Source organism: Dasypus novemcinctus, chromosome 9 (genome assembly GCF_030445035.2).
Source record: "Dasypus novemcinctus isolate mDasNov1 chromosome 9, mDasNov1.1.hap2, whole genome shotgun sequence".
Taxonomy (NCBI): Eukaryota; Metazoa; Chordata; class Mammalia; order Cingulata; family Dasypodidae; genus Dasypus; species Dasypus novemcinctus.
Genome location: NC_080681.1, coordinates 30,835,390 through 30,848,062, shown reverse-complemented (window position 1 = coordinate 30,848,062; position 12,673 = coordinate 30,835,390). Strand labels below are relative to the sequence as shown.

The 12,673-nt window shown below is 41.7% G+C and overlaps 1 protein-coding gene across 2 annotated transcripts in view; it reads right to left on the bottom strand.

Moving 5' to 3' along the window:
- Window positions 1-2,710: 2,710 nt before the first annotated feature.
- ALG14 (ALG14 UDP-N-acetylglucosaminyltransferase subunit) overlaps window positions 2,711-12,673 on the bottom strand; it is a 154,821-nt gene continuing 144,858 nt past the window's right edge. For both annotated transcript variants that reach the window (XM_004471703.3, XM_004471705.4), the window contains exon 4: window positions 2,711-8,497. In XM_004471703.3, coding sequence (XP_004471760.1) covers window positions 8,267-8,497 — 231 coding nt within the window. In that variant the 3' untranslated portion in view covers window positions 2,711-8,266. The remainder of the gene's footprint in view (window positions 8,498-12,673) is intronic.

Here is a 12,673-nt window from a genome sequence, read left to right as displayed (position 1 = left end):
AACTTTTTGAGGAACTGCCAAATTCCCTGCCCCCCTCATTGTTTGTACTTGCTGCCTGCTAGCCTTCTCTTTAGGAGGCACCAGGCACTGAACCCAGGACTTCCACATGGGAGAGAGGTGCTCAATCACTTAAGCCACCTCAGCGCCCTGGTCTGTTGTGTCTCTTCTACATCATCTTGTTGCGTCAGCTCACCATACCTGCCCATTGCGCCAGCTTGCGTTCTCCAGGGGGCGCCAGGAACTGAACCTGGGACCTCCCATGTGATAGGTGGGAGCTCCATTGTTTGAGCCACATCCGCTTCCCCAAGTTGCTTTCCATGGAGGTTGCATCGTTTTATATTCCAATGAGAGTGGATGAGGGTTCCAATTTCCTTACATCCTCAATAACACTTACTTTGTTTCATATTTTTTTATTATAGCCATCTTAGAGGCTGTGAAGTGGTTGCTGTGCTTAGTTTAAGGAGAGCCCTTCTTTGAGCCTCTTATGAACCAAAGAAGCTGCCATAGAAACACAAGGGCTTACTACATGTCAGGTCCTGTGCTAAATGCAGTGTATTTATCGTCCAGTTTGATGCTCACAACAATTATAGGTAGGTACCATAATTATCTCAATTTTACAAATAAGGAAACCAAGGCACAGGAAGGTTAAATAACTTGCTAGAAAAGGATGGGGTTGGGAAGGCATACATTTCCATGAAGAATTTGGATACAAAGGTAGGAGTTTGGATGTCTAAGTAAAAGGTAAAAGAAAAACAAAACAAAACAACTTCTGGCAGATTGTGGTAGGTAGAATTCTAAGATGGTCAACAATACCACCCCCTCCCCCCACCATGCACATAACCTGTATAATCCCCTACCCTAAAGTGTGGATATCATGGGATATCACTTCCCTGTTACATTGATAGGACAAAATGAATTTTGCAGATGTAACTATGGTCCCTAATCAGTTGACTCTGAGCTAATCAAAAGGGGCATAATCCGAGCCATGCCTGACCCAGTCATATGCGTCCTTAAAAGAGACAAGCAGATGCTCTCCAGCTGGCCTTGAAGAAACAAGTTGCTCCAAGTCCTATAACTGCAAGGAACTGAATTCTGCTAATAATCTGAAGGAGCTTTGAAGGAGATCCTGAGCCCGAGATAAGAACCCAGGCCAGGATGCCATCTTGATTTCTGCCTGTGTGACCCTGAGCAGAGAGCCAGTTATCTGTGAGGTAATTAATGGGTATTTTATTTTTAAAAAATATTTTCTCCCACTCCCCTCTTTGTCTGCTCTCTTTATCCACTTGCTGTGCATTCTTCTGTGTCTGCCTATCTTCTCTTTAGACAGCACCAGGAACTGATCCTGGGACCTTCTGGAATGGAAAAGGCACTGGATCGCTTGTGCCATCTCAGCTCCCTGGTCTTCTGCATCTCTTACTGTCTCTCCTCTGTGTTTCTTTTTGTTGCATCATCTTGCTGCACCAGCTTTCCACTAGGGCCAGCTGGCTGCATGGGCCAGAACTCCATGTGGGCCAGCTCTCTGCTTGGGCTAGCTCTCCACGTGGGCCAGTTTGCCTTCACCAGGAGGCCTTGGGAATTGAACCCTGGACCTCCCATATGGTAGATGGAGCCCAATCACTTGAGCCACATCTGCTTCCCTTAATGGGTATTTTAAAAGTCATTAAATGTGTTATTCAGCAATATAAAACAAATATGCAGATCACTGACTGACTGACTAAAGGCTCTTAGAGGAGATGAAATCATGGGTGCCATTATGCAGATCAGCAGTTCGTGAAATGTGGTCTAGGGGCCCTGGAAATCCTTGAGATCCCTTTAGAGGGTCCATGAAGTCAAACTATTTTAATAATTAAACTGTTATTTGACTTTTTCATTCTCATTCTCTACATGATGTATGATTGATGCCCTTGCTCTGTTACTGGACTGTGTACTTGAATATTCTTTTATAAAAAGATTTATTTTTTATTTATTACTCCCCCACCCCCCCCCCAAGTCTGCTCTCTGTGTCCATTCACTGTGTGTTCTGTGTCTGCTTGTATTCTTGTCAGCGGCACCTGGAATCTGTGTCTCTTTTTGTTGTGTCATCTTGTTGTGTCAGCTCTCCATGTGTGCAGTGCCATTCCTGGGCAGGCTGCACTTTTTTCACGCTGGGCAGCTCTCCTTATGGGGTGCATTCTTTGCGCGTGCGGCTCCCCTATGCAAGGGACACCCCTGTGTGGCATGGCACTCCTTGCATGCATCAACACTGCACATGGGCCAGCTTATCACACGAGTCAGGAGGCCCTGTGTTTGAACCTTGGATTCCCATGTGGTAGGAGGATGACCTATCCGTTGGGCCAAATCTGCTTCCCTGTATATTTTTTTTAAAAACGCCTTTATTGTGGTAAATTATACAGAACATAAAACTCATTTTAGCCATTTTTAGGTGCACAGTTCTGTGGCATTAAGTACACTGATGTGTAACTTCACCACTCTTTTCAGAACATTTTCATTATCCCTAACAGAAACATATACCCATTAAACATTAACTTCCCATTCCCTCCTTCCCCTTCTGCTTTCAATTAAAAAATGGGTGAAGGACTTAAATAGTCACTTCTCCAAAGAAGATATACAAATGGCCAATAAGTACATTAAACGGTACTCGCTGGTGGCTAATGTCCAATGCAAATCAAAACCACAATGAAATACCACTTCATACCCACTAGAATGGCTATTTAAAAAACAAAACAAAACCAGAAAATGTATTGTTGAGAATAAAAACAGTTTGGCAGTTTTTCAGAAAGTTTAGCACAGAATTACTGTATAACCCAGCAATCCCACTTCTACTATGTATATAACGAAAATAACTGGAAAGCAGGGCCTCAAACATATTTCTACACTTGAGTTCATAGCAGCATTATTTACAATAGCTAAAAGGTAAAAGTGTTCATCAACCAAAAAAAAAAAAAAAAGGAAAAACAAAATGTGTATATGCATACAACGAAGTATTGTATAGCTATAAAAAGGAATGACGTTCTGAAACATGCAATAACATGGATTAGCATGGACGACATCATGTTGAGTGAAGTAAGTCGGACAAAAGGATGAATATTGTATGACCTCACTTATACAAAATACCTAGAATATGCAAATTCATAGTGACAGAAAGAAGATTAAAGGGTACTAGGGGTGGGGTGGGGAATGGGGAGTTAATGCTTAAGGAGTATAGTTTAGGTGACGGAAAAGTTTTGGTAATGGACAGTGGTGATGGTAGCCCAACACTACGAATAAAGTTAACACTATTGAATTGTAGCAGTTAATATGGGAAATGTTATGCTGAATATATGTTACCAAAATTTAAAAAATATATTTAAAAAGCAGCCAGTTACATGTGGATAAGGAAAGAGTGATAAAAAATAATTTATTCCCAAGTTTGTGGCTTGAGGGATATGGTAGAGGCTAGCATCAGTTAATTACTCCAGAGGGAAAATGAGGCACTACATCCAATCTGGGTTTAAAATGAGTTGGCAAAAAGAATAAAATTATAGATAATTTGTTTTTGCAGTGCTAGAGTATCAGGCCTTGACAGAAAAAAGTTCAGGCAGACAAGAAGATCAGTATCTTCTCATTGGGTGTTAGAGCTGAAATCATGGGGAAGAAATCTGACAAGGCCTCAAATAATGACATATATGGAGAAGGATAATCTTTTTAAAACCCATGGTAATTTCCTTATCATCCATAAAAGGTGCTTAATACATTACTATCAAACTCTTTTGGGGGGTAGGGCTTTTCAGAAGAAATAGAGGGGGAAACGGACTTTGGCCCAGTGGTTAGGGAGTCCGTCTACCATATGGGAGGTCCGCGGTTCAAACCCCGGGCCTCCTTGACCAGTGTGGAGCTGGCCATGCGCAGTGCTGATGCGCGCAAGGAGTGCCGTGCCACGCAAGGGTGTCCCCCGCGTGGGGGAGCCCCACGCGCAAGGAGTGCGCCCGTGAGGAGAGCCGCCCAGCGTGAAAAGAAAGAGCAGCCTGCCCAGGAATGGTGCCGCCCACACTTCCCATGCCGCTGACGACAACAGAAGCGGACAAAGAAACAAGACGCAGCAAATAGACACCAAGAACAGACAACCAGGGGAGGGGGGGAAATTAAATAAATAAATAAATCTTTAAAAAAAAAAAAACAAAAACAGAAGAAATAGAGAACTGATTCAACCTAATGAACGGCATGCCTTAAGAGAGCTACAATTCTCAATTTTAAGCAAACATATATATGTATATATCTTGAAGGCCTAATAAACAGTGTATTTCCAGTTGCTTTTATATAAGAGGAAGCTTGGGTCACCTCCTTTCTAGAAAGGACTTCTTCCAATTTTCAAAAAAATTTGAATTGTAAAACATACTTCTTGTTGACAAGGTTTTGTAGCACTCTTCATTCCAGGGTAAAGCTTCCTGTCATGTCTTTTGGACATCCTACTTGAAAAAGCTGGGTCTCCTGACCTGGCAAGTGTCGGAGACCTTCCAGGAGAGTTGAACTATAGATAAAAATCTTTTAGGGAAGTAGGTGTGGGCAGGATGTGTGGTTTCCCCTGCCTCGCATTTGAAGATTGATAGAGTTAATTTTTCATGAACAGTCTCTTATTGTAACAGTTGCATTCCAGAGTGCTTTTAAGAGAAATTTGGAAAGGATAAGCTAGCTATTATTTTCTTCAGTTTGTGTGAAGACTAGGGCAGCATCTTTCTTAATGCCACAGAAATGCAACAAAGGCAATCTATTGCCCCTACTATAACCTTGAAACAGCCACTTCTGCCAGTATGACCTTGAGGACTCAAATTAGCCATAACAATAACACACAGCATAGCATACCCTTGTTTCCCAAATATTCTCGAACTGAGCAGGAAGGCTTGATAATATGTGCTTGAGCCTTGCTCTGAATGTGTGTATAGCAGCCTGAACCCAGGGAAGATACCTGCTAAACTTACGGTGATATAACACACAGATATTCCTTCTCTGACATTCCAGGCTAACCACTGTCTAAGTTAAGACTCTGCAAAATATCTGGGACATATGTTTCTGGAAAAAAATTATGGCATCTTTTCTACAACTCTCCCTTGCCTGAGCATTGTAAGCATTGGCCTGACAGGAGCCTCTGCAGCAGGATTACCTGTGGGGCCCTGTGAAGTTGCCCTGAAACTCAGTCCAATTTCATTCATCAACTCTTTACCTAATGGCACTTAGGAACAAAGTACTTAGAGAAAAGATTCACAGATGAATAAAATTCAGACGCTGTCGTCCCTCACAAATGTCACTTTCCCTTTAATAAAGTAGAGGCTTATTTTGTCCCTGGTTGAATCAAAGTAATATGCTCTCTGATAATCTAGGCCTCTGGGTCACTGGAAACAGAGCCAGTGCCTAAGATTTGAGAATTAAAATCAGAGCACAATGAACTACCACTTGGCTGCTCCATGGCTCCTACATCCAGACAGCAAAGTGCTATTCTGAGGAGTCTTCTGCTACGTGTTTCTCCAGCCAAAAACCTAGAAAAATGTCCTGATGACAGATGTGCTTAACGTTTACTTTACAGAGGATTTTCCCCCAAGAGTAAGAAAGGCTAGATCAACCCACCCCCCCTTTTCAAAAAATTTTTATTTTCTATCCCCATCCCCCATTGTCTGCTCTGTGTCCATTTGCTGTGTATTCTTCTGTGTCCACTTGCATTGTCAGGCGGCACTGGGAAACTGCGTCTTTTTGTTGCATCATCTTGCTGTGTCAGCAATCCGTGTGTGTGGCGCCACTCCTGGGCAGGCTGTACTTTTTCTCATGCAGGGCTGCACTCCTTGTGTGTGGGGCACCCCTATGCGGGGGACACCCCTGCATGGCACAGCACTCCTTGCACACTGCAGCACTGCACGTGGGCCAGCTCCACATGGGTCAGGAGGCCTCAGTATTGAACCCTGGACCCTCCATATGGTAGGTGGATGCTCTATCAGTTGAGCCATGTCTGCTTCCCTACCCACCCCCTTTTAATTGTATATAATCTCTGGTGACTACCTTCTTTTCACTAAAAATCAATTTTTTTACTGATCTTCCACCATTTCTTTACAGATTTACATTACACTTATAAAACAAAAGATTTAAAAGGAAAATATGTATAGGCAAACTCAAGTACTAGAGAGAAGGTATTCTCATTTGTCTGTTGGCTTGTTAATGGAGCAGAGTTCAAAGGGAAGGGAATGGAATTCCCGTTTATTGAGGTACTAGCTAGGCCAGGCACTGTACTAGGTGCTGCACTTCTGTTGCTGTAGAAATGTGTAAAGGCACAAAATCTCAAACAGGACCATTTTGTGGAGCTTTTGCAAAATGAAAGCACAGGGCCCCTCATTAAAAAATTAAGAAATTCAAGAGAGTGACAATAGAGTATTAACAAGCAGCAAGCCCACCTAAGTGCAGGGCCTTGTGTGACTACACAGACAACTTGTCCATGAAACCAGCTGTGCTCTCAAGCCAGGCTGCCTGGGCTTGAATCCTTGCCTTGCCATATTTAAAAAAAAAAATTTCTCTCCCCTTCTCTCCCCCCACCAGTTGTTTGCTCTCTGTGTCCATTCGTTGTGTGTTCTTCTGTGAATGCTTCTATCCTTATCAGTGACACAGGAATCTGTGTTTCTTTTTGTTGTGTCATCTTGTTGTGTCAGCTCTCCGAGTGTGCAGCGCCATTCCTGGGCAGGCTGCACTTTCCGCACTGGGCAGTTCTTCTTATGGGGCACACTCCTTGTGCGTGGGGCTCCCCTACGCAGGGGACACCCCTTCGTGTCACAGCACTCCTTGCATGCATCAGCACTGCATGTGGGCCAGCTCCATACGGGTCAAGGAGGCCCGGGGTTTGAACCTTGGACCTCCCATGTGGTAGGCGGACGCCCTATCCATTGGGTCAAGTCCGCTTCCCTACTAGTCATTTATTAACCCATAAAATGGGGAAATAACTATCTACCTCATAAAGCTATTTGCTATTAGGATTAAATGAGCTAACATTTGAAAAGTGTGTAGAAGAATATCTGGCACACAGAAAGCACTATATAAATATTTTGTAAAGATATAATCTAGCAAATCTAAACATCTCAAAATGCCAGAGAGACCATTACAATCATGACAACACTGTAAACTTACTAAAGTATTTTTAATTAATATTTTGAGTTTGGATAACTGATAAATAGAATCATATTTGTATCATTATGATAAGAGTCACCTTTAAATTTCTTTAATAATGAAATAAGAGGGCTTAAAAGATATTCTGGATTGAGGCCAAGTACTTACCAAACAAGAATGAGGAACTAAAAAAGATACTGGTTTATGCTCAAGGTTCTGAAAGCCTGTCAAGTGCGAATAATCATGAAGCCAATTTAATACAACTGCTTCCTTTGTGCCAAAAGGAGTCACTGGGGACTTCACTACTTGCATACAGGAAATAAAGCCAGCTGTATATGGACAAGAACTAAGAAATACATTTCTTTTTACAATGCAGAATACTGAAAACAAAACAAAACAACAAGCTGTAGAATAGGAAATGTTACAAATCATACAAGTTCTATATTTAGTTCTAGAAAAAACATTACTAAAATAAACCAGAAGATAATTTGCAGATAGTGATTGTCTTAGTTTGCCAAGGTTGCTCTAACAGATACCACAAACTGGTGGGCATAAACAACAGGAATACGGCTCAGTTTTGGGAGTCTACCAATCTAAAACCAAGGTACAGGCAGGCCATGACTTCTCTGCAGTCTGTACTGGTCTGGTGATGGCTCGCTGGCAATCAATCTCTGCTTCTGTCACATAACAATCTGTCTTTTTCTGTCTCCTGCGGTTTCTACTGCTTTCATGTTCAGAATTCCATTGCACGTAAGGATTCCAGTCATATTGGATGAAGGTACACCCTGATTCAGTTCGGTCTTAACATCTTCAAAGATCCTACTTCTGAATGATTTCACACCCATGGAATTGGAGGTCAGGACTTGAACATGTCTTTGTGGGACACAAGATTTAATGTACCACAGTGATAGATACTAGAAAAGAGACTGAGTGTATAGAGACATAAATATTTAATGGTTATTGTTTATTGAAGTCTGTTTTACATGAGAAGTCTCTGTTTCTTCCCAGGGTCATCTGCATAATGTTCATTCCTGGTCACCAAAGATTCTGAAGACTTTCAGAAGCCCTTACATTGAGCATGTAGTTTTCTTTCATTTATAACAAATATTTTTGTTGATGGGAAAATTCTATGGAAGTAACTGGCCATTTGTCAAACAATTCGCCCAAGGTACAAAGATTTAGGATACTTCTCCCTAAGAGTTGGCCACTGAACAATGAAGTAATCCGAGAGGTGATACAGAATCTTTCCGGACAGAGATAAAGTTTCCACTCGGCAGATGCTTTCAACATAGACAATGATCACCTTCTTCATTCCTAATATACCAAGGAGAAGGGCAGATATACAGATAGGAACACATGTTCCTGGTCCGTTACACAATACCTTAAAAAAAAAAAAAAGTTGAAGGTTAAATTAACATACAGAAAAGCAATGTAAATGAGGCATCGTACATTAAAAACAGGTCTTAGAGTAGGTTTTTCATTATTCTAAGTATTGCATTAGTCCCTGTCAAATATCAGGATGCAGCACACAGCAGAGTCAGAGAGGATGCATGGTCTTGGCTCTTCCACTTACCAGCTTTGTGACTTGGGGCAAATCATGTAAACTGCCTGAGCCAGGGGCCCTCCCTTGTGCAATGGGAGGTACCTAGCAATACTCTTGAATTATCAGCGCTTGGGCTCAGTCAGCACTCACTGAGTGGGCTTGTGCTACTCTTCTCTGACTGCACTGTGGACCTTAAATGTCATACAAATACACAAAAAGTAGATAACTTTAACCAAGAGTCATTGAGTTTTCTTTCATGTACTGAATTGTTCTGATTTCCTAATGATTTTTAAAGTAGGTGGAGCATGGAAATATAAAACAGGAGAAAATGTCCTTTTTTTTTTAATAATTTTTTTTAAAAGATTTATTTTTTATTTATTCCCATTCTTCCCCCCACAGTTGTCTGCTCTCTGTGTCCATTCACTGTCTGTTCTCCTGTGTCCACTTGTATTCTTGTCAGCGGCACCAGGAATCTGTGTCTTTTTTTGTTGCGTCATCTTGTTGGATCAGCTCTCCGTGTATGCAGTGCCACTCCGGGTAGGCTGGACTTTCTTTCGCACAGGGTGATTTTCTTTCCTTACGGGGCGCATTACTTGCATGTGGGGCTCCCCTACACAGGGGAGACCCTGCATGGCACAGCACTCCCTGCATGCATCAGCACTGTGCGTGAGCCAGCTCATCACATGGGTCAGGAAGCCCTGGGTTTGAACCTTGGACCTCCCATGTGGTAGGTGGATGCTCTATCCGTTGAGCCAAGTCTGCTTCCCAGAAAATGTCTTTAAAAGACTAATTACATGGAATATTTTGTGGAATCATTTTAGGAGTTCAATCCAACAAAAGGGAAATTCAAGGCTACCAAATCAATGAGATTTTTCTCTGAGAATTTAAGCTATATTTTAATACAGAAGAGGTTTAATATTTTGAAAGTTCTATCAATTTTTATTGAAAGCCATTAATTAAAAGCAACTTAGTTGAATAACCTAACTAGAGAAATAAAAATTCAACTCATAGAGGAACTGCAAATATCTTTATAAGAATTTTAAGAAAGTGAGAGGAAACCTATTACACAGAATAGCTGGTAAGATAAATTTATTTTAAAAGGAAAATCATTTTGTTCAGTATCTTAATCATATGCTCATGTTGACTGAATTAGTAAAACCTAATAAAACATCCTTGACTCCACAAACCATAAAATAAGAGGTTTGTGCTGGTCTACACATGCCTACTGGGTATGATCTACACTGTCACATAGTCTTTCCAGCACAAGGTCCACAAAACATTATCAGATATCAGAAAACCTCAGAGTTGTAAGAGACTCCAAATACGTGGTCCAACCATCCAGGTATTTTAGGGACTTTCCCAGACAGACAAGACACCCTGTATGAACACTGTCAGGGCTGTAAGGAGTCTTGAAATGATGATCTAGTCTAGTCCATCCCTTCACTTGAGCTTTAGGAAAAGAAAGGGTAGTCTGTTCCAAGTGGGAACCGATCTTTCTTATGTACTCTTCAAAGCTTTCTACCTACAATTTAAACCTCTTTTTCTCTTTTATGGAGAATATTTGTTCAGACTTTATCATGCTCTTCAATTATCAGCTACTGAACTGTTCTCCTGACTGGTTTTCTTTAATATCAAATTGCCTCTACGGTCTTTCTTCATAGACCCTCAAGGCAGTGTAATAGGAAAAAAAAAAAAAAGGATTGAGAGTCAGGGAAACTGAATTGGAGCAAGCTGTGAGCTAGCTCTGTGATCCTGGGAAAGAGCTGTAATGATAATCACCACCTTGGTCCTCACCACCAGTATTTAATATAACTCACTGTGGCCAGGTACTGTGGTAAACATTTTACATGTATTGTGTTAATCAGACCTCAGAGCAATCATTTGAGGCAAGTTTTATTACTTTTTTTTTTTTGGCAGATTAGGAAACTGAGACAGAAAGATTGGGCAAGATGCCTGATCACACATTTAGGAGGTAGAGGAGTTAAATTGCTTCAGGTCACTTTTTTCCCCATGTGACTGAATTAACTTTATGTAGAAAATGGGGAGACTGGCTTAAATCCAGGATTCTTTAATTTTATGACTCCAATTTGCTTCTAGCTTTGTCTTAAGCCTAAATTGCTTGTTCTGAATCCTTTCAGGGCTTAGAATTCTAAAAATCCTATTAATGCCAGGTTTTTAGACAGTGGCATTACTGACATTTTGGACTGGATAATTATTAGTTGTAGGGCCCTGTTCTGTGCATTATAATGTTTAGCAACATCCTTGGCCTCTACCCAGCAGATGCCAGAAGTCAAGACAATCGAAAAGGTCTCCAGGCATTGCCAAATGTCTCCAGTTGAGAACTACCATATTAATTTATTCCCTAATCCTAATCCTTGGATTATCTGTGTTGCTTTTCTCAATGTTCTTTTCAATAGTACAAAACAAGATAAAATCCAAAGGAAAAATAATATGAAGATTGTCGGAACTTGAACATGGCAAAAATATTTTCACATTTGTTGCCTTTAAAAGGGCACAAAAAAGTAAAAAAAGGGGGGGGAGGGGTGGCACATATCCACTTAAACACATTTCATTATCTGTGCTATGTAAACACTGATAAGAGATTTCTCTATACGGGAGGGGGAATGATTGGGCATTGGTGGGAGAAGCATTAACAACCTGATATGGATCAGAGGTAGAGGCTGTTAACTTAAAAGTGGAAATTGAAGGTATTTTATTTCTGTTGTATCAAACCAAATCAAAACAAAATAAAAGCAAACAAAGAAACCTAATCTCAAGGTAAACCTGGGCTAAGGAAATATACTTTTAATTAAGCACAAGTTTTAACTCAGCAGCCTAGGCAAAAAAAGAACCAGTTGTTGTTGTGGGTTAGGGAGTTTTTGTTATTCAAGGAAGCATCTGAGAGAGACTTATTCCAAGTGCTGAACAAAAAAGAATGTATTTGGGAAGTGGATTTGGCTCATTGGATAGAGCGTCTGCCTACCACATGGGAGGTCCAGGGTTAAAACCCAGGGCCTCCTCACCCGTGTGGTAAGCTGGCCCATGTGCAGTGCTGATGCATGCAAGGAGTGCCGTGCCACGCAGGGGTGTCCCCCGTGTAGGGGAGCCCCACACGCAAGGAGTGTGCCCGCAAGGAGAGCTGCCCCACGTGAAAAAAAGCACAGCCTGCCCAGGAGTGACAGAGCGCTGATGCAGCAAGATAACGCAACAAAAAGAGACACAGATTCCTGATGCCACGGACAAAGAAGAACACACAGAGAATGGACACAGAGCAGACAATGGATGGGGGGAGAGGGGAGAGAAAAAAAATCTTAAAAAAAAGAGTATGTATTCAGACAGTGTGGGTAAAGAAGATGTTAAACAATATATTTGGAGGGAAGCGGACTTGGCCCAATGGATAGGGCGTCCGCCTACCACATAGGAGGTCCATGATTCAAACCCCGGGCCTCCTTGACCCACGAAGAGCTGGCCCACGTGCAGTGCTGATGCGCGCAAGGAGTGCCATGCCATGCAGAGGTGTCCCCTGCATAGGGGAGCCCCACGTGCAAGGAGTGCGCCCCATAAGGAGAGCCGCCCAGCGCGAAAGAAAGTGCAGCCTGCCCAGGAATGGCACTGCACACACAGAAAGCTGACACAAGAAGATGAAGCAACAAAAAGAAACACAGATTCCTAGTGTCACTCATAAGGATAGAAGTGGTCACAGAAGAACACACAGCGAATGGACACAGAGCAGACAACCGAGGGGGGGTGGGGAGGGGCGGGGGGGGGGAATAAATCTTAAAAAAAATATATATATAATGTTTGGAGTTTTCTTTTTAATTTTATTAAAAATGTAGAAATATCCTTCATATTTCCATTTCTTAAAATATGAATTCTCAATAAATGCAGGGCTATTCCCCTGGTCATCTCTCTTTCTCATTTTTCTAAGGTTCTTTTGGGAAGGGTCCACTTCTAGAACAATGTATTTGTACTCTGCATTTGGAACATAGTAGGCAGGCACTCACTAAATTTTGC